This window comes from Mchenga conophoros, linkage group LG12 (assembly GCF_057382185.1).
Source record: "Mchenga conophoros isolate Kocher_MC1m ecotype Shallow Benthic linkage group LG12, M_conophoros_male_GT1.1, whole genome shotgun sequence".
Taxonomy (NCBI): domain Eukaryota; kingdom Metazoa; phylum Chordata; class Actinopteri; order Cichliformes; family Cichlidae; genus Mchenga; species Mchenga conophoros.
Genome location: NC_140537.1, coordinates 634,341 through 660,784, shown reverse-complemented (window position 1 = coordinate 660,784; position 26,444 = coordinate 634,341). Strand labels below are relative to the sequence as shown.

Here is a 26,444-nt window from a genome sequence, read left to right as displayed (position 1 = left end):
AAGATTTATTGCAGAGGTGGCGTCTCATGGGAAAATCAAGTGCTTTCGTTCTGATAATGGAACTGAATTTACAAGCAGACAGTTCAGAGATTTATTAAGTAGACACGGCATTAGGCAGGAAACTTCGGCGCCATATTCGCCTCATCAAAATGGAACAGCAGAGAGGAACTGGCGTACACTTTTTGACATGGCGAGATGCATGTTAGTTGAGAGCGAATTGCCAAAGTCTTTATGGCCATATGCAGTACAAACCGCGGGAGTGATTCGGAACCGATGTTTTAACAAACGCACAGGTCAGACAGCGTATAAGATGTTAACTGGAAAAAGACCTGATCTTTCTAGAATGAAAAAATTCGGATCATTGTGCTATGCTTATAAACAAAATAGGGGAAAGCTGGATCCAAGATGCGACAAAGGTGTTTTCTTGGGATATGACAAAAATAGTCCAGCATATTTGATCTATTTCCCAAAAACCGGGAAAGTTGAAAAGCACAGATTGATAAAAATACTAAATCCCGCGACAATGGATCAACAAACACAGAGTGATCAGATGTATGAAGATGAGGTTTATGAATCCAGAAAAGATGGTGAACCCAAACAGACGAAGGATGAGGATGTTCAGGATGGTAGTGAAAGCAGTCAAACTGAGTCCGAGGTTAAAACTGATGATAAAGTAGATGCTGGAGCTACACGTTATCCATCCAGAATCAGAAAGAGACCTGATTATTTGAGTGATTATATCACGGATGTGAAAGAGTGTGAAAATGAACAGATGCAAACCAGTGTTGATTATTGCTACAGATTGTTGTGTGAAATACCCAAATCATTTAGCGAAGCTATTGTGTCAAGTGAGTCAAAAGAATGGGAAAAAGCGATGAATGAAGAAATCCAATCCCTTAAGGAGAATGACACATTTACTTTAACCACTTTACCAGAGGGTAAGAAAGCAGTGGGGGGTAAATGGGTTTATGCCGTTAAAAAGAACTCAGACGGATCAGACAGATATAAAGCTCGATTTGTGGCTAAAGGTTTTAGTCAAACAAAAGGAGTTGATTATGAGGAGACTTTTTCACCGACTGCTAACTTATCGAGTGTGAGAGTTTTGATGCAGAAAGTGGTTCAGGATGATATGTTGGTTCACCAGATGGATGTAAAAACCGCCTATCTACACGCATCAATAAATGAAGAAATATATATACAACAACCAGAAGGTTTTGAGACAGAATCAAGTGAGACTAATAAACTGGTGTACAGATTAAAGAAATCACTTTATGGGCTGAAGCAATCGGGTCGTAACTGGAACCAAACCTTACATGACTATTTAAGCAGTTGTGGATTTAGACAAAATACTGCTGATCATTGTGTGTATTCAAAAGAAACTGAAAGTGAAAAAGTAATCATCATAGTGTGGGTGGATGATTTACTCATTGCAGCTAACAATGAAAATGTGCTTTCAGGCGTGAAAGAAATGCTCTCTTCTAAATTCCAAATGAAAGATCTGGGGAAACTTAACCATTTTCTAGGAATAGATTTTATTCAAGAAAAAGAATGTGTCAGAATGTCACAGAAAATATATATTGAGAACATTTTAAAGAGATTTAACATGCAAAACTGTAAGCCAAGGTTAACACCCTGTGAACAGAAATGGACTCATTCTGATAAATTCGAGACATTACCAGATGTGAGGAGATATCGTGAAGCGGTAGGATGTCTTATTTATCTGAGCTATTGTACGCGACCTGATTTAAGCTATGTTGTCAGCAAACTGTCACAACATTTCAATGCGCCAACTGTTGATGATTGGACAGCAGTGAAACATGTTCTGAGGTACCTAAAAGGTAGTCGAGGAAAAGAACTGTGTTTTAGGAAATGTTCAAGTGGAAAACTAGGTCTACAAGCATACAGTGATGCAGATTGGGCATCCGATGTTTCTGATAGACGCAGTATGACAGGTTATTGTGTAAGCCTAAATGAAAATGGTCCTTTGATATCATGGAAAACCAAAAAGCAGACAACTACAGCACTATCAACTTGTGAAGCCGAATACATGGCATTAGCAGCAACAATTCAGGAATGTATGTATTTGACTTATTTGATTCAAGATCTTGATGAGTTTGAGTATGAAATACCTATGATATTGGAGGACAATCAGGGAACAATCGCTTTGTCAAAAAATCCAGTGAACAGACAAAGATGTAAACAAATTGATGTGAAATATCATTTTATAAGGTCAGCTGTACATGAAAGGAAAGTGCTCATTGATTACTGTCCAACTGAGTCAATGGTAGCAGATATGATGACGAAACCAGTTTCAAAGTCTAAGTTAGAAAAATTCTCTGTATTTGTGTTTGGAATGTAAGATGTTTTTTCGGAGGATTGTTTTTCCCCAACCTGTGTACAAGTGGGGGTGTTGGATTGTGTGTCCACAGGTGTTTGTACTTTGCGTCGTAATAAAATGACGGTAAAAGGCTCCGCCCACTTCCTATCCATGTTTTACCATGCAACGACTCTGTGAATGGACTGGAGAAGTGTAGTGGTAGAGTCCTCCGTCAGGAATGAGATATGTGTGTCGACTTTTTATTCTCCCTTAAAATTATTATGCCATAACGCTGCACAGAGCAGCTCTGCTAACATTAATTATCATACTTTTCAACAGAAACACTAATTTTAGAGTAAAAATATTAGAATGCATTATAATCTCTGTCTGTTCTACAGAAATATGGGAACACATTGCTTCCTCAAACGGCGGCTCTGAGCTGCTGGGAGCTTCCCATGATGCACTCAGTGTTTTTACTCACCACTTGTGGATACATTTAATCAGTAGTTATTATTAATCTCCGGCTCTCTTCCACAGCGTGTCCTTATTGTATTTTGTGTTGAATAAATAAAATGTCATTTTATTGTGAAGGAAGGAGGCTTCATGATATGTAACATGGATTAGAGGGCTGGTGTGTGAGCTGTGATTCATCTCAGGTCTGCCTAATAATCTGGACACTGTAATGTAATGCATTCTTTTTTTATAAAGCACTTTTCTAGTCTTACTGACTAACCAAAGAACTTTAGATTGCAAGTCACATTTTAACTACATTGTGTGCACTTTGAGGACTTTATCCGTCTCACATCCGTAGCCAGATTTTCCAGTTAACCTAGCATTTAATCCACGTTTGGACTGTGGGAAGAGGCCAGAGTCCCTGGAGAAACCCACACAGGCACAGGGAGAGCATACAAACTCCCCGCAGAGGCCACAGCTGGAGATAAAATCAGGACCCTTTGTGGCCGTGCTGCACACAGAGCGACTGTGTGCTCGTCATACTGCGCTAACCTCCTCTGGGCTGAAAATAAAAAGATATATTCAGTGATGTTTGTCGTTGGGATGATACTTAAGAAAGATACGAGTCGGTTTCTAATGGGCAACAACTGTTTTTCAGGTCCTTCTCTTATGATTGAAGCTGACATTGTCCTGAGAGGTCGTGATCCCAAAGAGCCAATCATGGCACATCCCCCTGATACAGACAGTGACATCACCCTGAGGGAATGGCTGGAGGGAGTGAAAGAGTACGGCAAGGGGATAAAGCTGGACTTTAAGAGGTGAGAAGCAGGTTCTGTTCCACCAATGCTGTGTGGGTCTGTGTGACGCTAACGCTGAGCTATACTCTCCACATAGCATGGAGGCTGTGTCAACATCTTTAGTCCTGCTGCAGGAAGTGCTGACTGAGCCATACCGTCCTGTGTGGATCAACGCAGACATCTTCTCGGGTCCTGGGGGGCAGATCGGACCTCTGGAGCATCACACCTTCCTCTCTGTTGTGACTCATCTTCCCTCACACACTGTGCTGTCTCTGGGCTGGACTACAGGATGGACTGCTGGGACAGATAATCCAGGTAAACATACCTCATCACCATTGCCTTTTTGTACTCTGAGAACTAAATTTTCTTGATAATACAAGAATAATATCATGTAAACAAATGTATTCAGATTATGGCTGGGTATCGTCACTGATTTCTGGAATCAATTCAATTCGATTAGATTTGAATCGGGGAAATTTTGCCTCAGACAGTCAGAAATATTATAATTCTGATTACTTATCAGTACATATCTATATTTTTATATCTATAAAAACAACGCTGACACGTTTGAGACTTGATCAGAGGTGTGAGCATCACAGCAGACGTCTTTGTGTCAAAGTAGCTGAGGATGAAACAGAAAAACAAAGTTACAGAGGTTTGATTACAGACACAGCTAAGAGTTTTGCAATTTGTGATCATTTTAAAAAGTTTACATTTCTTCAGTATTGAACAGCAGAAATGTGGCTTTCTTGTCAGAAGTCATCTAAGTAAAAAGAAAAACCACAGCGCTGTAAACAACGGTAGACTGGTAATGAGCAAGCATATGGGAAACTGTTCTTCAAGTACACAGAGAAAGAGAGCTGTGCAGGAAGTGTGATTTTATCGTGGTGGAAGCAAAGCAGCAAAAGTCAGACTGAAGTCATGACGATGTTTATCTGTAGTTTGGATCTTCTTTTGCTGCTGGTTCAGTCAATGTTGTTTGGAGAGCAATAAAACCTGCAGCTCCAGAATCTAGCACGTGAACACAAAGCTCGACCCGCCGAAACATCAGAATCAGTGAGCTGATTCAGCCCCGACCGTGTCTGTGCCGTCGGGTGAGAAAGTCGACATCTCACTGATCCTGATCCGTCGGCGCTTTATGTTTACGTCTTTGTGCAGAATCCGTGTTCCTGCTCTCGTTTACTGTTTTAGCTGTTTGGTGGTTGTTGGAAATTTGAGAGGTTTAACCTGAGATTCTGGTGTCTCAGGTAAAATACGTTTATATGTAAAAATCGATTCAGGATTTAATGAATCGATATTGCGTTATTCAAACTGGAATCGATTGTAATCAGAAAATCGATAATCAGAACCCACCCCTAATTCAGATTAGTGGGAGGTGATGCCACCAGCACATTTAGGACCTTTTAGTATTGTCACCCATATTTGAGGGTTTTAGGATGATGTCACTAAAAAGCCTAACTGCTGTTCAATAGTGAAGAAATGTAAATGTTGGGTCTGGGCTTGCAGGCCCCGCTGGTTCAGAGAGTTATCACCTGTGAAGAAAGCAAGACATCAGCTTAAACAGTATTTAACTTAAAAGGGAAGCCTGGTCGGATCTCAGAGCTGCAACTCTGCACTTGACTCAGACGACTCCGCCCCCAGCCTTTGCTTGCCACCTTTTAATTAGATGCATACCGTTTACACAAGCACCACCCATTGTAAAACCCCTGTGGTGTGTCAGGCACTGTGTGTGTGTGCATGTGCAAGCACGTGTGTGTGTTTGTGTGACTTCCTGCTGATGGAGGAACAGAAAAATATCTCAACATGCAGTTTACGAATTTAAGTACAACAATGACAGCTATTATCAAAATCACCCTAACAGTCCTGTTTGTCCTTTTTGTCCTTTAAATTATTCAACCATACATCATTTACACAAATCCTCTGTCCTATCATTCACCTCATATTACTGTAAAAGCAAACAGTTGATAAATGTGTTAGCAGTTATCCTATTTCTCATTGATCTCACACATGGTAAACTGCATCCTACAAGTAAGAAAATGAAAGTTAACAGTCCAAAAAGAGGAATTAACACTTCCAAAATCATTCCAGCCTTGTGGTGCATTTCCTGCCGGTGTAGATTCCTCTGCAGAGTCATTGAGTTCTGCAGCGCTTTCTCCATTCGTATCATTGTCCATACGGCCAGAGTCCAAGTGTATGTACACATGGGCATGCAAACACAGCAGTTGGTGTTGTTGTCTATTCAGGTGGCTTTCTGAGCTATCTTCAAAGCTGTAGGCCTGGTCAGCAGCCCCCTCACTGTGGGTTGGACCAGCACTTCCTTTTTATGGCCTCTATCAACCCCCATCTCCTGACTTCAGGCGTTCTTCCTGTGGGGTGATACAGTCATCAAAATTTCAGCCAGCTTTGTAGAAGTGCTCATGATGCAAATGACAACAACAATGACACACAGGAAACCTCTTCAGAGTGTCAAAGTCTGCATGGCACAGTGAAACAGCATTAGGTGATCCTCCTGGGGAAATTGCTGTCAGTCATTTCCCGTCACAGTCACGGCTTCTGGTGTCTGTGCTGTTTACAGAGTCATAATTTCATCGCTGATCTCCTTCTGCGCTGTCGCTTGGCACGCTCCCTTCATCCCTCGGTTTCTTGCTCTACCCTGAAGGTTTAGGGTAGAGCAAATCTTACACTCTAGTTGTCTTGGTTTAGGTCTTATCTTTGTGACAGAACTTTTAGTGTTAACTTTTTAGGGTATGAGTCTTCCTCTGCCACTTTTCAGTCTGGGGTCCCGCAGGGCTCAATTTTAGGGCCTCTTCTTTTTTCATTATATTTACAGCCCCTGGGAACCATCCTCAGAAGGCATGGAATATCCTTCCACTGCTATGCTGACGACTGTCAGATCTATCTGCCTCTGAAGCAGAAAGAGGCCTTCTCTATTAAGCCACTTTTAGCATGTCTAGAAGACATTAAATCTTGGATGTCCCTAAACTTTCTAAGATGCAATTCCAGCAAAACTGAGGTCATTCTGTTTGGTCCTAGTGGACCTTGTGAACCCTCCGCTATTGATTTGGGACCCCTGGCAGAGTATTTTAAATCTGTTGCTACAAACCTGGGTTTTAAGATGGACAGTGATTTTAAATTAGACAGTCAAATTAGGGGTTGTGTCAAGTCCAGTTTTTATCATCTAAGGCGCTTGGCAAAGATAAGACCTATTTTATCCGCGACCGTGGCTCAGGGGGTTGGGAATCGCATCTGTAACCGGAAGGTCGCCGGTTCGATCCCTGGGCTCTCTGTCCTGGTCGTTGTGTCCCTGGGCAAGACGCTTTACCCTACTGCCTACTGGTGTTGGCCAGAGGGGCCGATGGCGCGATATGGCAGCCTCGCTTCTGTCAGTCTGCCCCAGGGCAGCTGTGGCTACAACTGTAGCTTGCCTCCACCAGTGTATGAATGTGAGAGTGATTGAATAGTGGTATTGTAAAGCGCTTTGGGTGCCTTGAAAAGCGCTATATAAATCCAACCCATTATTATTATTATTATTATTATCCAGGCCGCATCTTGAAACGGTAATCCATGCTTTTATTTCATGTCGTTTAGATTACTGTAATGCACTATATTGTGGAGTTAGTCAGCATCTTCTCTCTCGTCTGCAGCTGGTCCAAAATTCTGCTGCACGACTTTTAACCAGAACTCGTAAAAGAGAGCAAATAACTCCCATCCTGGCTTCACTCCATTGGCTGCCTGTATATCTTAGAGTTCATTTTAAAATTCTCATGTTTGTGTTTAAATGTTTAAATGGTCTTGCCCCAACTTACCTCTCTGAGCTTCTGCATCCTTACTCACCCCCCAGGTCTCTCAGGTCAGCTGACAAGCTGCTCCTGGAGGTACCCAGGTCCAAGAGAAAGCTCAGAGGGGATCGGGCCTTCTCTATTGCTGCTCCTAATCTGTGGAACAATCTTTCCCAGCACATTAGAGAGGCCCCTTCACTGTCCACTTTTAAAACACGTCTTAAAACCCATTTTTACTCTTTGGCTTATGACACAGTCTGACCCTGATTTTATTGTTTTAAGTAAGAGTGTGTGTGTGTGTGTGTGTGTGTGTGTGTATGTATATATATATATATATATATATATATATATATATATATATATATATATATATATATATATATATATATATATATATATATATATATATATATATATATATTTTTTTTTTTTTTTTTTTTTTTTTTTTCCCTCATTTTTATTTTTTATTTTTTTTCTCAATTTTTTTTTATTTTTTTTTTAACATGCTCAATGTATCATGCTTGGCATGTCAAGTGTACAGCACTTTGTGTTCAGCTGGTGGCTGATCTGAAAGCGCTATATAAATAAATTGCTTGCTTGCTTCCTCACCGTCAACGTCGAACCTCTTTCACTTTATTTTGGATTTTGCTGCTGTCCACAATCTCCTTTCGATGATCTCTAGGGAGCCCAGCGGCACAGCCCTCTGTGGGTTGTCAGCTGTGCTGGAAGTGGTCTCTGCTCCTCACTGATCCTCTTGAAGCCTCTCTCCTGGTCTCAGCTTCCATCTGCATCTCAGCCTCTTCTTCCATCACTTCACCTCATGCCACCTGCAATTTAAAAAATGAAAACTCCCCAAAAACCCTCTTTTGCCTCATGATCCTTGCCATGCATCAACTCCACACAATTAGAGATGCACAAAACAGTTTCACATTCTCACTTAAAAATTCTTAGGGCTTCTCCCTTGGAGTAGCTCCACTACAAACCTGTAACCCTGTATTAGAGATGGCACGATACCACTTTTTTATGTCCGATACCGATACCGATATCATAAATTTGGATATCTGCTGATACCGATATGAATCCGATATAGTGTTTTTTAATCAACAAAACTGTTTTTTTAAAATATCTTGCTGCATTTTGTATAAGTTCATACTCAAGTTTAAAACAACAACTACACTAAAGCTATTCTGTTATACCTGTATGCAAAAAAAAATATTTCATAGTTCAGCAATACTGATCAATCTAATAAACTTAAACCTACACCATCCTCCCTATTCTGGTATTTTAAAGAGTACTTAGCGTAAATATTAAGCACCCTAACTAATAGGGTTCCAACTCCCAGCAACAACAAAAATAAATAAATAAAAAATAGGGAACCACCCCTCACGCTCCACCTCATGATGCTTAATCGACGTAATCAACCTTAATTTGATGCAGTGTGAAAAAAAATGCACAGAAATAAATTATTTTTCAAGAAATATTAAATAGATTCAACATCTTTCTTCAACAAAATTGCAGACTGCACAGATGGTACCTTTCCAAAGGAAAAAGTACTATAGCTTACTAGGGTATATATATTAGACTTAATAGTCACTATACACAGTAATTGACTTCTATTCATTTTACATCAAATTAAAACTTTGGGTGTAAGAGTCAGATAATTGGGGGCGACCGTGGTCGCCGGTTCGATCCCGGGGCTCTCTGTCCTGGTCGTTGTGTCCTTGGGCAAGACACTTTACCCTACTTGCCTACTGGTGTTGGCCAGAGGGGCCGATGGCGTGATATGGCAGCCTCGCTTCTGTCAGTCTGCCCCAGGGCAGCTGTGGCTACAACCGTAGCTTGCCTCCACCAGTGTGTGAATGTGAGAGTGAATGAATAGTGGCATTGTAAAGCGCTTTGGGTGCCTTGAAAAGCGCTATATAAATCCAATCCATTATTATTATTATTATTATTATTATTTATTAAAAGCTCGACATTTTAAATGAGAATAAGAAAGAAAAGTATGTCTTTGTGCCCCCTTTTCCCTGTTAATGCCCTATCGGCCCCCCTGGCTAAACTTTGCTAGATCCGCCCCTGCACAGTTACCAGCGTCAGCTACATAGAAAAAGATCCTGGTGTAGAAAGTAATATTAAATAAATTCTAACAACAGCTGATCAAGCTTAAACGTGCTGCTGTTGTTCAGCCGCTGGTTTCCTCTTTCTGGTGCAAAGTGGGCCAAAAACAAACTAGAGACACGGACTCGCGACAGAAAAGCCGATCAGCTGATTATTAAGCAGTTTCATGATTGAAGTAGCAGCAAGAAGAGGCAGTCGCTTGTTAAGCTTAACGCAGGAATGCTTTACAAACATTCAGAGATGGACTTACACACTTGCTTTACTTCTCTCGGGGATAACTTTGTCGGAGATGAAATGCCGGGTTGCTAGCGAAGCTCCACATGCTATCCAGACCACCGACAGGTCCCACATGCCACAGCTGCTCTATTACGTGATGCATACTGCTCCGACGTGCTAACGTTCTGAGGTGAGTTACGGCGTGTTGCAAGTTTTGTGAGGTGCTTTCGTGATATTTAATGGATCGATTACATTTTTTATTTTTCTCCGATATCCGATCCAGTAATTTAGGTCGGTATCGGACCGATATGTAATATCGGATCGGTCCATCTCTACTGTTACGTTTTTAGTCTAGGCAAGTAATTAAACGCAACAAGAAGTTTGCCCATCCACACCCCACCCAAGCAAGAACACCAACAATGATACCTTTTAAAGTGCTAAGCAGCCATTTATTTACTTCGGCAGTGAGCGATGCCAAAAATAACAAACAAAACTCCCTCGTGGTCCCTGCGCTTCCCTACACAATGTGAAAAAAACCAAACAAAAGACAATTCACTTACCTAGCTTTCTAATGAGAAAACAGGAGAAAACTTATTCAACAAAAATGGCTTCTCACGCCTACTACGCTGCTGCAGTGAAGGATATATACAAAGTGAACAAAACGTACGATCGCTACTTGACAAATCTATTTACAGCTATTTACAAAATGGACATAATAACGCCAGACATACACACGAAAACTCTACACTGCAGTAAATCAACACACAGGTTCTTGGTTAAGTGGTGGAGGTTCGGGGAGAGGGGCCAGGTGGCTGTCATCCGGTAGTTAAATACTGGAGGTGATCCATCAATTATCCAATCCGAGGATAGGCAGAGATTCCACCCAGATCCCTAACAGCCACGCCCAGGTGTCCACCTCCTAGGAAAAAAAAAAGGGGAAAGATACCCACAGCCATCCTCTGGTGGGAGGAGTAACACAAAACAAACACATCACTGGATCATAACACTACCCTGTATTAAGGAAAAACATTAGCCAATGGTTAAATGTTAAGTCTGTTCAACTTAACAGACTGTCATTATTGCCTGTAAGACAAACTCTGTAAGTTAAAACAAACTTCACAATTGCAAGCAACTGTAGCTCATAATAATAAAGCACTCAGCGCCACAGAGACAAGTGTCAACACAGTTTATTCCAAATCATTAAACCACAACTATCACCATAATTTCTCCAAATCATGGATCATCCCATGTGTTTGATTGATTGGTAATTTATTTCAACATGTGAACAATATACAGGTACATTTAGAAAAGAAAATAAGAGAGAAAAAAATACATACAAAAAAAACCATTCTGATTAATTTACATGTTGAAAGGGAGGAAGTAAACACTTTATTTAATCCCACCCCTTTACCATAAATTATCAGTTAATATTTAGTCAGCTTCCTTACTGATATAATTTGTAATAAAAATAGTGAACAAATTTCTGATATACTATATACTATAATATCACATCATGAGTTTGTTTTTTTTTTTTGTTTTTTTTTAAATAGAGACATTCAATTAATTTCAATATTTTCCTTTTCTTTATAGTTCAAAAAGATCATATTTTTATAACTCTTTTTGAACAGTTTTATGTTTGGACGTTGCTTTAATTCCATTTTCAGACTGTTCCATAGTTTCACTCCATGAACAGAAACACAAAAGCCTTTTCTTGTAGTACGTACCTTCATTGTTTTGAAGTTACAAAAACCCCTTAAATTATAACTTCCTTCTTTCAAAAAAACCATACTCTGAATATTTCTTGGCAGGTCTTTATTTTTTGCTTTGAATAGAATTTGTGCTGTGCTTATTCCACACTACTGTAATCATTGACTTTCTGTCACGGCTGCCGAGGTGAGCCGTGTGGTGTTGGAGGGAGAAAGGACCCAAAATGCAGGCAGTAGATGATAATGCTAGTGACGTTTATTTACCAGTAACGGAAAGACAAAACAGGCAGTGAGGAATGACAAATGACTGGAGAAACCTGAACTGGGTAAACTAAATGACAAACCTGAGATCATAAGAAACGGGGTGCGGGGCAGAGAGACGCAGACGGAGGAACAGAACACCGTGGAACACAGAAGTGGGACCAGGGCAGGCACAGAACACAAACCTAACAAATGCAAATCATAACGGAGTACATACTCAGGATAAACAAAAGCATAAAGAAACACAAAACACTGAGTCAGGAGACTCAGGACCATGACGCTTTCCTTAAGCAATGTCACTCACTTATTTTACCTCTATGAGCTCAATGATGGTCAGATAATGAGCCGAACACTAAAATGTTCTATAATCACTGCACATCTGCTCTGTTGTCACTTGTCTGTCTGTGCTGAATCCTCCACAAGCGCTCTTAGAGAGAAACAAACATCAGCAGCAGCATCCTGGAGGTCAGGCATGGGTCACCAGATTCCAGAGGTGCTGTAAAAGGCCAGAAAGTTAACAATCTGCCGTGAAAAGAGTGACATTGGTTTCAACACAGTATGTGTCTCACATTGAATGCTCATTCCCCTGCTGTAATGTTCAACATTTTCTCAACAACACAGTGTAATAGCATAACCAACACACAGGCTGTAAACACAGTTTCCTCACACAACATCAGTTACCCAGAAAAGTAGCAGTTAAAGGTTAAAGTCTGCAGGGCCCACACTCTCATGTGACCCTAAAAACTCCCCCTCTGGTCTCTGTCATCCTCCTGCTCCTGCAATAAAGAAACACACATCCATACATCCACCCTTCACATCTGGGTGGAGGTGCAATCCTGCATGTTGGTGCTAAGTCAGTCAACTTCTGTCAAACTTTTGTCAGTCCAGTCAGTTCCCCATTTTTTTTATTATTCATTGCTGATAGTAGCATTTACATCTTGTCGCATTTCGTTCCCACTTTCAGCAATATGACGCCACTTTAGAAAGTAAAAAGAATCCTTTTAAACCGGTCTCGCTCTCTGATTGTCCCAAATAAGTGGCTTTCCCCCAAGCCCATTTTAATATGGAAAAGCTCACTTTGCGACCGTTTTCCCGACAACATGTTGTATAGCGCTTTCTGTTCTAATCGTGCAGATCTCTCAAACGACAGAGATTATCTCAAAGCATCCATCAGCCACACACCTCACAAAATAACCCTAATGTCTTATTAGATCACGAGTTTCTTCTGATGTAATCAGGTGTGTGCCATGTTAAAACTTTCCTCCACACATCAGAAACAAGAAACTCAACAACCTATTAGCCTCAGTCATTCAGACCCCTCTTCAGCATTCTGTTTGCCCCTGCTATAATTTAATCATCTGTCCTACTATAATATCAGTCCAGTGGTCTATGTATCACTTCTCATCTTACTAAGTGAACTGGACAAGATGACAAACAGTAACATGCTGAAGATGCTGTCTGGTCTTCATGAGTTTCATTGTATGTGTTAGTATGGTTAATGCATTTTCTGTTTGTGTGTGATTTTGTGTACCTTTCTCTCTGCAGTGTCTTAGACTCCTTCTCAATTTTCCCACTTAAAGCAGTCATTTTCCTCCCAGGTTCGCCAACCCAAATTTAATTTCCCACTCTAAACAACAGCATTCCTCTGGGTCCTCACCTGCTCTGTCCACTTTGATCTCCTCTCCCCCTTGCAGCATTCCAGCTTCAGCTTTGTCCTGTGCAGTCCCCACTGTCTCGTTCATTGCCATTTCACTCCAAACATGGAAAATGTCAAACTCAGACAGTCTTCTCAAAGACCAGTCACACACAGTGAAGTTGCAGCTTGCTGGAAACGCATGTCCATCCATCCAATCAGAAGATGGGTTCCCTTTCTCTCAGATGCCGTTTTGCACATACAGGGAGTGCAGAATTATTAGGCAAGTTGTATTTTTGAGGAATCATTTTATTCTTGAACAACAACCATGTTCTCAATGAACCCAAAAAACTCATTAATATCAAAGCTGAATGTTTTTGGAAGTAGTTTTTAGTTTGTTTTTAGTTTTAGCTATTTTAGGGGGATATCTGTGTGTGCAGGTGACTATTACTGTGCATAATTATTAGGCAACTTAACAAAAAACAAATATATACCCATTTCAATTATTTATTTTTACCAGTGAAACCAATATAACATCTCCACATTCACAAATATACATTTCTGACATTCAAAAACAAAAACAAATCAGAGACCAATATAGCCACCTTTCTTTGCAAGGACACTCAAAAGCCTGCCATCCATGGATTCTGTCAGTGTTTTGATCTGTTCTCCATCAACATTGCGTGCAGCAGCAACCACAGCCTCCCAGACACTGTTCAGAGAGGTGTACTGTTTTCCCTCCTGTTACGCCCTTAGTCTAGGCGTGTAGGGACGCACATAAGGTTGGAGGAGAGAGAGAGACAAATCCCCGCCCTGGTTCCCAAGCCAAACATCCCAAACCAGTTGTGAGTAAAAAGGTGATTTTATTTAAGGAAAAGAAGCATAGCTCCAGGGTGAGCCCAGGCCAAAATAATAAACAAAACCAACTAAGTCCCACCAAAGAAAACTAACTAAACCCTAGGAAAGAAACAGAACAAACAAATGACAGCGCTATCCTTCGCTCCCTAACCCGGAAAACAGGAGAAAACGATTCCAAAAGAAAAGGCGGCTCACCCCTTCCGCTTCAGCCCAAGAGTGCCTAAGCTCTCAGCTAATGCACCAGGAGCGGCTCCAGCAGTTCACGCTCACACAAATACACAATAAAAGTACAGGCTGGGAAAACCAGGGTCAGGGCCGCACCGGCTGCCAAGCTACTCGCTCGCTCCACTCTCTCTCCCTCTCTCTGTGGAGCTGTCAGAGCGGCTTTTTGAAGGTAGTCACCCGCTCCATGGTCCAATCAGCCGCTCACTACTCTTCATTAGGGGAGGGACCTGGAAAGAGTCTTAAGCACAGTACAGAAACACAGAAAGAAAACAGCCCACACAGGGTCCTCATGGCCACAGCCGTAACACCCCCCTTCCCAAAATCAAAGACATCTCCTTTCTAGATGTTTTGGACAGTCATGTTCACACTTGCGGACGCCGCCCAGCACGATATTCATGAGCCGTTGGAATGTGGCGGGAGCGTTGCGCAACCCGAAAGGCATGACAGTGTACTGGAGAAAATGGTCAGGAGTAACAAAAGCAGAGATCTCGGCCGCACGTGATGTTAGAGGAACTTGCCAATAGCCCTTTAACAAGTCCAGCTTAGGGTCGGTTCTGTGACGTTCGTTACTATTGACACAATCCTCCATTCTGGGAAGAGGATAGGAGTCAGGTTTGGTCACACTGTTCACCTTCCGAAAATCTGTACAAAACCGTGGGGTCTTATCCGCTTTAGGCACTAGGAGACACGGGGAACTCCACGCACTAGAGCTAGGGACAGCAAGACAATTTTCCAACAGATAAGAGACTTCTGTCTGGGAAAGAGCACGTTTAGTGGGATTCACCTGGTAGGCATGTTGTTTGATTGGAGGATGGTCCCCCACATCGATATCATGCTCCAACACGGTGGTACAGGATGGAGTGTCCGAGAAAAGATTAGGATGATTCTCAATCAACCGACACACGTCATTTCGGACATCATCATCTACCTCAGTTAAATATGACCTTAAATCACATAGAATTTCAGAATTCCTAAGTCGTGCGCAGCCCACAGCACAACCGAAAACCAAATCATCACCTACTGGGTCATACTGGGCTTCGGAACCTGGCACCCCCACAGTCGCAACTGTTGACACACCACCAGCAAAGTAGGGCTTCATCATATTAATATGACACACACGACACTTTTTCCTTCGCTCTGGGGTGTCAATGACATAATCCGTGTCACTCAATTTCGCCTGCACCGTATACGGACCACTGAACTTTGCCTGGAGGGAAGATCCAGGGACCGGTAGAAGTGTTAAAACTTTATCACCAACCTCAAATTTCCTCTGCACAGCTTTCACATCAAACTTCCTCTTCATCTTACCCTGCGCTGCAACGAGAGCATTGTGTGCGATTGCACATGCCTTATGCAAACGCTCTCTAAAAGAACTCACATAATCTAACAAATTTCCTTAGGAGCATCTGTGTCAGACAGGAAGTTCTCCTTGAGCAGTCGCAACGGGCCACGCACTGTGTGACCGAACACCAGCTCAACAGGGCTAAATCCTAGCGACTCCTGCACGCTTTCCCTCACAGCTAAAAGGAGCAGCGGCAACCCCTCATCCCACTCCTTTTCAGACTCAAGGCAAAATTTCCGCATCATAAATTTCAACGTCTGATGAAACCGCTCAAGCGCACCTTGTGACTCCGGATGATAGGCACTAGATTTCTGATGTTTAATGCCAAGTGATTGCAAAACTTGAGCAAAAATCTTAGACATGAAATTAAAAGCTGATGTGTGTTGCTACCCGTTTTCCCGAGGCACCTCCTTGTAAATCTCACATTTGATGATGGACCACAGGTTCTCAATGGGGTTCAGATCAGGTGAACAAGGAGGCCATGTCATTAGTTTTTCTTCTTTTATACCCTTTCTTGCCAGACACGCTGTGGAGTACTTGGACGCGTGTGATGGAGCATTGTCCTGCATGAAAATCATGTTTTTCTTGAAGGATGCAGACTTCTTCCTGTACCACTGCTTGAAGAAGGTGTCTTCCAGAAACTGGCAGTAGGACTGGGAGTTGAGCTTGACTCCATCCTCAACCCGAAAAGGCCCCACAAGCTCATCTTTGATGATACCAGCCCAAACCAGTACTCCACCTCCACCTTGCTGGCGTCTGAGTCGGACTGGAGCTATCTGCCCTTTACCAATCCAGCCACGGGCCCATCCATCTGGCCCATCAAGACTCTCTCATTTCATCAGTCCATAAAACCTTAGAAAAACCAGTCTTGAGATATTTCTTGGCCCAGTCTTGACGTTTCAGCTTGTGTGTCTTGTTCAGTGGTGGTCGTCTTTCAGCCTTTCTTACCTTGGCCATGTCTCTGAGTATTGCACACCTTGTGCTTTTGGGCACTCCAGTGATGTTGCAGCTCTGAAATATGGCCAAACTGGTGGCAAGTGGCATCTTGGCAGCTGCACGCTTGACTTTTCTCAGTTCATGGGCAGTTATTTTGCGCCTTGGTTTTTCCACACGCTTCTTGCGACCCTGTTGACTATTTTGAATGAAACGCTTGATTGTTCGATGATCACGCTTCAGAAGCTTTGCAATTTTGAGACTGCTGCATCCCTCTGCAAGATATCTCACTATTTGAGTCTGTCAAGTCCTTCTTTTGACCCATTTTGCCAAAGGAAAGGACGTTGCCTAATAATTATGCACACCTGATATAGGGTGTTGATGTCACGGTCCTAAAGGGCGACCGTGGCTCAGGGGGTTGGGAATCGCATCTGTAACCGGAAGGTCGCCGATCCCTGGGCTCTCTGTCCTGGTCGTTGTGTCCCTGGGCAAGACACTTTACCCTACTTGCCTACTGGTGTTGGCCAGAGGGGCCGATGGCGCGATATGGCAGCCTCGCTTCTGTCAGTCTGCCCCAGGGCAGCTGTGGCTACAACTGTAGCTTGCCTCCACCAGTGTATGAATGTGAGAGTGAATGAATAGTGGTATTGTAAAGCGCTTTGGGTGCCTTGAAAAGCGCTATATAAATCCAATCCATTATTATTATTAGACCACACCCCTTCTCATTACAGAGATGCACATCACCTAATATGCTTAATTGGTAGTAGGCTTTCGAGCCTATACAGCTTGGAGTAAGACAACATGCATGAAGAGGATGATGTGGACAAAATACTCATTTGCCTAATAATTCTGCACTCCCTGTACTGCTGCTGCTGGGTCTCTCTGCTCAAGACTGCTGTTGTCTCTTGGACTGCCATGTTGTTGCTTTCTGGAACTGCATTTCTTGTCTTCAAGGAGAAGTTAGCGTCCTTGGAGCTCGCTTTTCAGGATGAGGAATCAGAAAGACTTTATTTATCCCCAAGGGGCAATTAACACATAGAAGTGAAGCTGTAAACAATTCAGTCAAAACTCGGCCTGAGTGTTTCTAAAGATGTTAACCTATAATTTTCTTCCGACCGCTGCATGTGGGAAATTGATCCAGGTCTATTTCCCCATCTGCAAGTGACACACTGAGAGACATGTTCATCATTCTTATCACTGCTTGTCAAGTGTTCTGTCTGTGAGGTGCCCACACTTGAAAAAGACCAGACTTTGGGTTTCACTCACTTTATTTTGAACAGCTAGTTAGATAGTGGATAGGTAGGTAGGTGAAAAACCTTTCAACACAAAAAACATTTCATTAATACACTTAGACCCCCGGAGAGCAGTCATTTTGGTTTTCTACCTTAGACCCCCGCGGAGTCATCATTTTGCGTTTCTACCTTTAAAAGCCGGAGAGCAGTCAGTCAAATGCTGGAGTCATTCATATGTATATTAGGTCGTTACCTAGGAATTCTGGAGGGAGGGGAGTGGGGGTGAGTGATTGAGGGGGTTTGGGAGTGGAGTGTTTCAGTTTGCCATCTTAGGGAGAAATCAACACATGTCCTTTGTTGCTGACATTTATTGATGAAAACAGTACAAAAAAAAAACCAACCATTTGTACACATATTTACAAATAATGATAAAAAGTGAGTGAGTACATTTCAACATTTTCAGCAATCACTCACAATCCTGGCACTGCCACGGTATCTGTCGTCTGCATTTACCACATGTGTACCTGTAGCAGTGAACACATCGCACAGTGGCCTGATTTTTCTTGCATTTGTGTTTGACCTGACACGTGGCTCTTTTTCCAGGGCTCGGTGTGGAGGGTTCTGCCCGAAGCAACTGATCTTTTCTTGCCTTCTTCGCAGCTACATGAGAGTGAGCCAACTCTGTTGCAAGCGCCACCAGGAAGTCCACCCGTCTTTCCTTCGTCCCGGTGCATGCTTGATACAGCACATGTGCATTCAGTGCTGCCATGTCAATCATGTTATAAAACACGGCGACTGGCCAGCGCCGTGTTCCTTTGCGGACAGTGTACTCCCGAACCATCTGGTCCATCACATCCACGCCACACTTTGTTTTGTTGTAAAGGGTGACCGTGTTTGGCTTCCTTTTGGTGGTGTTATCAGTCTGAACCACGCTGTGCATGCTGCTAAGAATATAGACTGTCTTCTTCCGTTTGGCCGCATACGCCGTCAGCATGGCAGCAGAGGTTGAAAACACCTAAGAAATAAGATAAATTGTTATTTTCATAGCCCTTTTACACACAATGAAACACATAAACATAGAACCACAAAAGACCTGCAACATACCTGAGTGGTGAATACATTGCGATCTGTCTGTCTAGTGGATTGAGGAATTTCCCTGCGAATCCTGTTGACTGTGCCGAGGATGGTGGTTTTCCGTCTAAGAAGTTTTTGTGCCAGTGAAAGCGATGTGAAAAAAATTGTCCGTGGTAACATTTCTGCCCTTGTCTAGGAATGGTTCCATCAGCCTCATTACTACATTTTCAGAAAGTCTCTCCCCAGTGGGACGACTGGGGTCCTTGCCAAGATATGGGAAGACATTGCAAATGTACTTGGATTTTAGGTCGCAAGCCACCCAAAACTTGATCCCAAACTTGTCCGGTTTACTTGCAATATACTGCAGGAAACAGCACCGAGTCTTTGATGGGAAAAGCTGTTCATCAACGGTGATATGTAGACCAGGGTTGTAGCACGTGATGCAGTTGGTGACAAATGATCCCCACACACTGGAAATTGCAGCGAACTTATCAGTCTTTGCTCGATCACTGCGGGTGGACTTGTCATCAAAGCGTAGGTGTTGCATGATGTTTTGGAAGCGGTTTCGTGCCATAGTTCCAATTATCTGTGGGTTTCCCAGGTTTGCTGACCAGCAGTCATTTAGAGATGGAACCCTGTTAAATCCCCACAAGATGACAATTGCAATAAATGCCATTAGTTCAGGGAGGTCCATGAACCAATGAACATGCTCCATGCACCACTCAGCAGGCCATTTGTAAATATGTGTACAAATGGTTGGTTTTTTGTACTGTTTTTATCAATAAATCTCAGCAACAAAGGACATACACCCATGTGTGTTGATTTCTCCCTAAGATGGCAAACTGAAACACTCCAAGTTGGTGACTTTTGGAGATTTATTTCCCTGGATGATTGAGAATGCATCAAGATGAAACACAAAAGGAAGTTCACAGCTTTTAGCAGCTCCCCCACCCCCTCAATCACTCACCCCCACTCCCCTCCCTCCAGAATTCCTAGGTAACGACCTAATATACATATGAATGACTAGCCAATTTAGCTTCCACTTCCACCATTTGACTGCTCTCGGGTTTTATAGGTAGAAAGGTAGAAGCCTGGGGATGCTAGTGTTCATTCAGATAAATTAAATGCATTATACAGAATACAAATGAAATAACAAAAATATATACACTTTAGTAAAGCCATTTAACATAGCTAAAGCTAAATACTTTTGTCTAAATCATCATTTAACCCAGTTTAAGTTAGTTTTACATTCATTGGTTTTTAATCACAGAGCTGAGTAATTTCACACAACGAAGATGAAATAAACTGTGGTTCTTAAATACACAAAGTGTCTACCTTGCATTTTACACTTTTTATAAACAATTACATTTTTAAAGTATACATTTTAGAGTTTGCAAATATTTTAATAAAGACTTTAACCGAGGATTTTCTTTTACAAAGAATTATTTTCCTTAAAATTAAACCAAACATATTTACACTAGTTTTAAGATTTAACCAAGGATTTGGGGTAACTATTTTTAGTATTAATAAAATAAATGTGGGAAACACTATCTACATAAACAATTTATTCAAACTTAAACATTCATTTTAATATCAATATAGTTTTTTAAACTTAAATGCAGTAACTATTTCCCAAAGCATAAATACATTTCCACATTCTATGAGCTTCCATAGTTCCCCAACATATAAGCAGCAAATATGAGTCCAAGAGCTTACCGATAGCCCGTCTAGCTCAAAGTCTTCCTCACAGTGGAAAGTGGATTGTGCTTTGTTTGCTGTCCTCTCAGTATGTCGCACCCGGGTCAAATGGCTGCTGCATGCATTTTAAGGTCTACTAGGCACGCCAGCCCTTGATTGCTCTAATTCAGCTCACCTGGCGGAGCGGCGCGCACCAGGCCGCGCTTAGTTGTAGATTGCACACAAGGTCTAATCAGCAGCCATGTGCAAGCAGCAGCACAGAGCAGGTAGTGGGCAGGAGGAGGAAGAGAGGAGTAACAGCCACACCTACTAGGTCAGCGCGACACTGCTTAAATAAGACACCTCCTCTCTCTGGTTTTGAACTCTCCTCTCTTAAACCCAGAAAATGAGATTGTAGTTGTTCTAGGCTGAGAAACACAAAACCCTCTTCATGTTATTATTGATTTAAAAACCAGAGTTGTTTAAATCAACAACTCTGTTATATATAGCTTTGTGTCCACCCTAGGGGAGTTCTAGGTTCGCATGGGTCCGCGTATCCAGAGCTGAGGATCTTGCGTCCTCAACAGACCTGAGGGGTGATGGAGATGTAGTCTCTACACGTATAATATAACCTGTAATATGGACAGTATGACAGTTCTCAAATATGCAGACAACATGGTGGTGCACCCGACTCTAATAGCCTGGCAGCATGTTGTCAGCAAATACAACTCACACGCTGTTTCAGCACCTGGAGGTCAAAGGGCAGGTGGTGCAGCAGCTCAGTGCCTTTAGGTACCCGAACAGTGAGGAGACTCAGAATACTTTATCAATGCAAGAGGAAACTTTGCAGTCACAGTTGCTCCAAGACAGTAAGGACAGTAACTAACAAGTTACAGTACCAATAAAAAATTACAGTATATTACACAATAGTTCTAATAAATAAATAAATATCCCATTATCTCACATGGAAGAGAGTGTAGATAAAGCTGAAATTGAGATGCCCTCTTACACTCTCCTTTGTAGAGGATGTGCAGCTGTTGCTGCACATTAGATGGACGTAGCCACAGGCAGGAACTATTTTCTGTCTCATTTGGATAAATCTGTCTCTGATTGAGCATGCTCAGCACATCACGGAGTGGGTGGGAGGTGTTGTCCAGCATCCTCCATGTCTTGGACAACATCCGTCTCTTTGACACCATCTTGGCAGAGTAAAAATAAAATTCTCACCAGGAAAATACATGCATGCAACATAAGAGTTCATCCTGACACTAGAAGAACCCATGTTCATGGACTACCTTGACAGCCGAGTCAGCCAGCAGTCAGGTGGCTAATGTTGGTTCAGAACCACTAAGGAGCTCATGGTGAGTTTTCATGGGGAAGAAGGCAAGAATGCCTGGCTGTTATACTGGGAACTGTGGGACCATGTGCCTGTCTCACCTGAGAGCACTTCCTGAGTGAGGTTAGAACGAGAGTCAGTGAGTCCTCAGCAGACCATAGTGACACATCTCACATAACACGTTTATGTTTTGTTTCTCTTTTGTTCAGGCTACAGCTGGGATATGGTTCATATGATGGAGAAGATCTGTAGAGACCTTAAACATCCCGTAACATTCCCAGTACGTGCAGCTCTGCTGGCCAAGTCCTTCTCCCAGCTGACATGGCTGCTGAAGCAGTCAGACAGGTGAATGTCGGCCACATCGGACCTTTTTCTCAGAACAACACCACAAACATGCAGTGGCTTCTTTGCTGTCTCCTGGTTGTCTGAAGAAGCCATATATATGCTCGATATCAGTAAAGGAGAGCAAATCAAAATCAGCAAACACTGTATTCGTCTAATTAGCCTCATTGTGGATCAGAGGTAGTCAGTAGGCTGCAAGCAGTCACAGTAGTTTCTCCTTTTTACTTCTCACACATTGGTGTGGGACACAGCTGAAGCGTTATGTTACCATATAATCATAAACTGTCCTTTTAGCTTCTTCGATAAGATCTCTGTCTGCCAAGCAGTGAGAGAGAAAGTGTCATCACTGGACAGAAGCATGTGTGCATCACAGTTTAACTCGATCCACACTCGTCTCATAGTTGTGATTTCATTGGACCATTTTAATGTTTCAATGCCACAAAGTTAGATTTTCATCTGTTGTTACAATAAAGTTGAAAAAATCAGAATAAAGTCAAATGGGCGGAGTTTCCAAAACCATTCTGACATATGTTAATACCTTTTTTTCCTTGACATTGACAGGTACACTCTAACTGTGTGGACGGGCCACAGTGATGAGTTCTCACTGCAGGACTTGCTGCCCTACAGAGAAGAGTTTGCCACGAGCAGGATTTACTTTGACCTGCCAGACTCTCTAAGAGCACGGATCAGTTCAGCACAATAAGCACATATGAATCCAGTGAGAAGTTGTCTGGCTGTGACATTAACTGGTGCACCTGCAAGTGGAAACTAACTTCATCCTGAATTTATCTGAAGCTCGCTTCCTGTTAAAACAGAGTTCATCCTCCCCACGGTCACCGACTGCTTGCTCATAGGAATCGTCTATTCATGAGGATCCTCTGCAGCACTGTAAGGTGTCTGCCTCACAGTATTAAGGCCATGACATTAATGTTACTGGGCCTGGTGCATTTCAAATCAAAAGATGCTCTAAGCCCACTTGCATGTAATATTTTCTGTTTTCTCTACTGATTCTTTTTTTTGGGTGGGATAAAAAAATCTGCAAATCAGCCGAGTCCAGTCACGTTGTGTTTTTGTTTGTTTGTTTTTTAATTAAAGAGTGTTAGTCTATTTTCAAGTGGGACGAATCAGACAGTTTCGAGCAGAAGGGGGCTCTTTCCCACACAGGTTGGACTTTCCTTCACTTACACGGCCTTTTAGCTGAGCCTTTGTGTCTTTCAGAAGCTGAGTTTAACAGATTCTCTTAAAAATATATTTAGTTCAAGTTACACTAGCTAAAGTGCATATGAGGAGGGATGTTATACCCCTTCAAATGAGTGATTTATGACCCACGAATGATTTATGAGTAATAAAGGACGTAATAAAACAAATGGCAGTCATAAAAATATGTTATTAATAAAATTATTAATAACATTTTTAATAACATGAAATTATCATATTAATAAAACTATTATTAAAATGATCATATTTCATAACTCATTCAATAATTCAAAAATTATTTGATTATTAAAAATATTTTTAAAAAAATGCAATTTTTAAGCCAAAAGAAGTTTATTTTTTTATGGCCAAAAATGTCGTGTGTGTGTGTGTGTGTGTGTGTTAAACCATAGTTCTTAGTGCTTAGTTAATCTTGTGCTTTTGTAATATTTAGAATGGAGATACAGGCTGCATGCCCCGATGGAAAGCTTTATTACTATTTATTTCCATTTGTTTAATACGAACTAGGAAATTTACAATCAAAGTCCGAGTCACAAACTCTCACGATCCCGAAAACCCCCCAGCATCTCCCGTCTATCCCCCAAACCTCAGGCAAGTTAACAGTGTTCTCCTGAAAAAACCCTGTGTCTTCCTCCAAACTCACAGCACTCCTAACTTCTCACATCCAGCGCACAGCCTAAATTGTCCGTCTTACTCGCCTCGTCTCAGCTCCCGAGTGATGCTTACCTCTTTTTTGAAACTTTGTGCCCGAGACCAACTCCGCCTCATAGGCGTGCCTAACTTCGCCCGCTACCAATCACATATCACACATATGCTCCTGGTGAGCATAAGATGTCTGATATCAGCTTGGCATCTCGGTTATAAATGAAATTCAAAATGTTTTTGGTATCACTAATGTATAATTTGACTTGTGAGATACACACAACAAGGCCTAGAAGAAAAGGGGATAGTTTACTACGTGCTATAAAAACACAATCCTTAATCTTTGATTGTGAGAAAATGGTAAGCTGGGAGAGAATACAGCATTATACAAGCAATATGTTTTGGCTGTGTCCGTAGATCTAAGACATACAGTGGGGCAAAAAAGTATTTAGTCAGCCACCGATTGTGCAAGTTCCCCCACCTAAAATGATGACAGAGGTCAGTAATTTGCACCAGAGGTACACTTCAACTGTGAGAGACAGAATGTGAAAAAAAAATCCATGAATTCACATGCTAGGATTTGTAAAGAATTTATTCGTAAATCAGGGTGGAAAATAAGTATTTGGTCAATAACAAAAATACAACTCAATACTTTGTAACATAACCTTTGTTGGCAATAACAGAGGTCAAACGATTACTATAGGTCTTTACCAGGTTTGCACACACAGTAGCTGGTATTTTGGCCCATTCCTCCATGCAGATCTTCTCGAGAGCAGTGACGTTTTGGGGCTGTCGCCGAGCAACACGGACTTTCAACTCCCGCCACAGATTTTCTATGGGGTTGAGGTCTGGAGACTGGCTAGGCCACTCCAGGACTTTCAAATGCTTCTTACGGAGCCACTCCTTTGTTGCCCGGGCGGTGTGTTTTGGATCATTGTCATGTTGGAAGACCCAGCCTCGTTTCATCTTCAAAGTTCTCACTGATGGAAGGAGGTTTTGGCTCAAAATCTCACGATACATGGCCCCATTCATTCTGTCCTTAACACGGATCAGTCGTCCTGTCCCCTTGGCAGAAAAACAGCCCCATAGCATGATGTTTCCACCCCCATGCTTCACAGTAGGTATGGTGTTCTTGGGATGCAACTCAGTATTCTTCTTCCTCCAAACACGACGAGTTGAGTTTATACCAAAAAGTTCTACTTTGGTTTCATCTGACCACATGACATTCTCCCAATCCTCTGCTGTATCATCCATGTGCTCTCTGGCAAACTTCAGACGGGCCTGGACATGCACTGGCTTCAGCAGCGGAACACGTCTGGCACTGCGGGATTTGATTCCCTGCCGTTGTAGTGTGTTACTGATGGTGACCTTTGTTACTTTGGTCCCAGCTCTCTGCAGGTCATTCACCAGGTCCCCCCGTGTGGTTCTGGGATCTTTGCTCACCGTTCTCATGATCATTTTGACCCCACGGGATGAGATCTTGCGTGGAGCCCCAGATCAAGGGAGATTATCAGTGGTCTTGTATGTCTTCCATTTTCTGATGATTGCTCCCACAGTTGATTTTTTCACACCAAGCTGCTTGCCTATTGTAGATTCACTCTTCCCAGTCTGGTGCAGGTCTACAATACTTTTCCTGGTGTCCTTCGAAAGCTCCTTGGTCTTGGCCATGGCGGAGTTTGGAGTCTGACTGTTTGAGGCTGTGGACAGGTGTCTTTTATACAGATGATGAGTTCAAACAGGTGCCATTCATACAGGTAACGAGTGGGGGACAGAAAAGCTTCTTACAGAAGACGTTACAGGTCTGTGAGAGCCAGAGATTTTCCTTGTTTGAGGTGACCAAATACTTATTTTCCACCCTGATTTACGAATAAATTCTTTACAAATCCTAGCATGTGAATTCATGGATTTTTTTTCACATTCTGTCTCTCACAGTTGAAGTGTACCTCTGGTCCAAATTACTGACCTCTGTCATTATTTTAAGTGGGGGAACTTGCACAATCGGTGGCTGACTAAATACTTTTTTGCCCCACTGTAAACCTGTTATTAGTTATTAAAGTTAACTGGAGTGCAGCTTTAATTTAAAATTATTTCATGAACTGTCCAGGAATTACAGACAGCTTTATACTGATATACTGATATAAAATTCCCTGAGTTTATTGGCTGCAAATTTGTGCACTATTTTTTTGTATTTTTCTAATATATCTCTGATCCACGTTTTCTTACTGACCGTTGTGCTCCTGTAACGTGAATTTCCTGAGTGTGGCATTAATAAAGTCTGTGTCTATGCCAAA

At 42.1% G+C, this 26,444-nt stretch overlaps 1 protein-coding gene across 1 annotated transcript in view; it reads left to right on the top strand.

The window, feature by feature from the left end:
* Nucleotides 1-26,444, top strand: part of fam151b (family with sequence similarity 151 member B) — a 32,382-nt gene extending 5,938 nt beyond the window's left edge. Inside the window, exons 3-6 of the mRNA XM_085293211.1 lie at nt 3,429-3,588; nt 3,665-3,882; nt 22,164-22,299; nt 22,858-26,444. Coding sequence (XP_085149337.1) covers nt 3,429-3,588; nt 3,665-3,882; nt 22,164-22,299; nt 22,858-22,999 — 656 coding nt within the window. The 3' untranslated portion in view covers nt 23,000-26,444. The remainder of the gene's footprint in view (nt 1-3,428; nt 3,589-3,664; nt 3,883-22,163; nt 22,300-22,857) is intronic.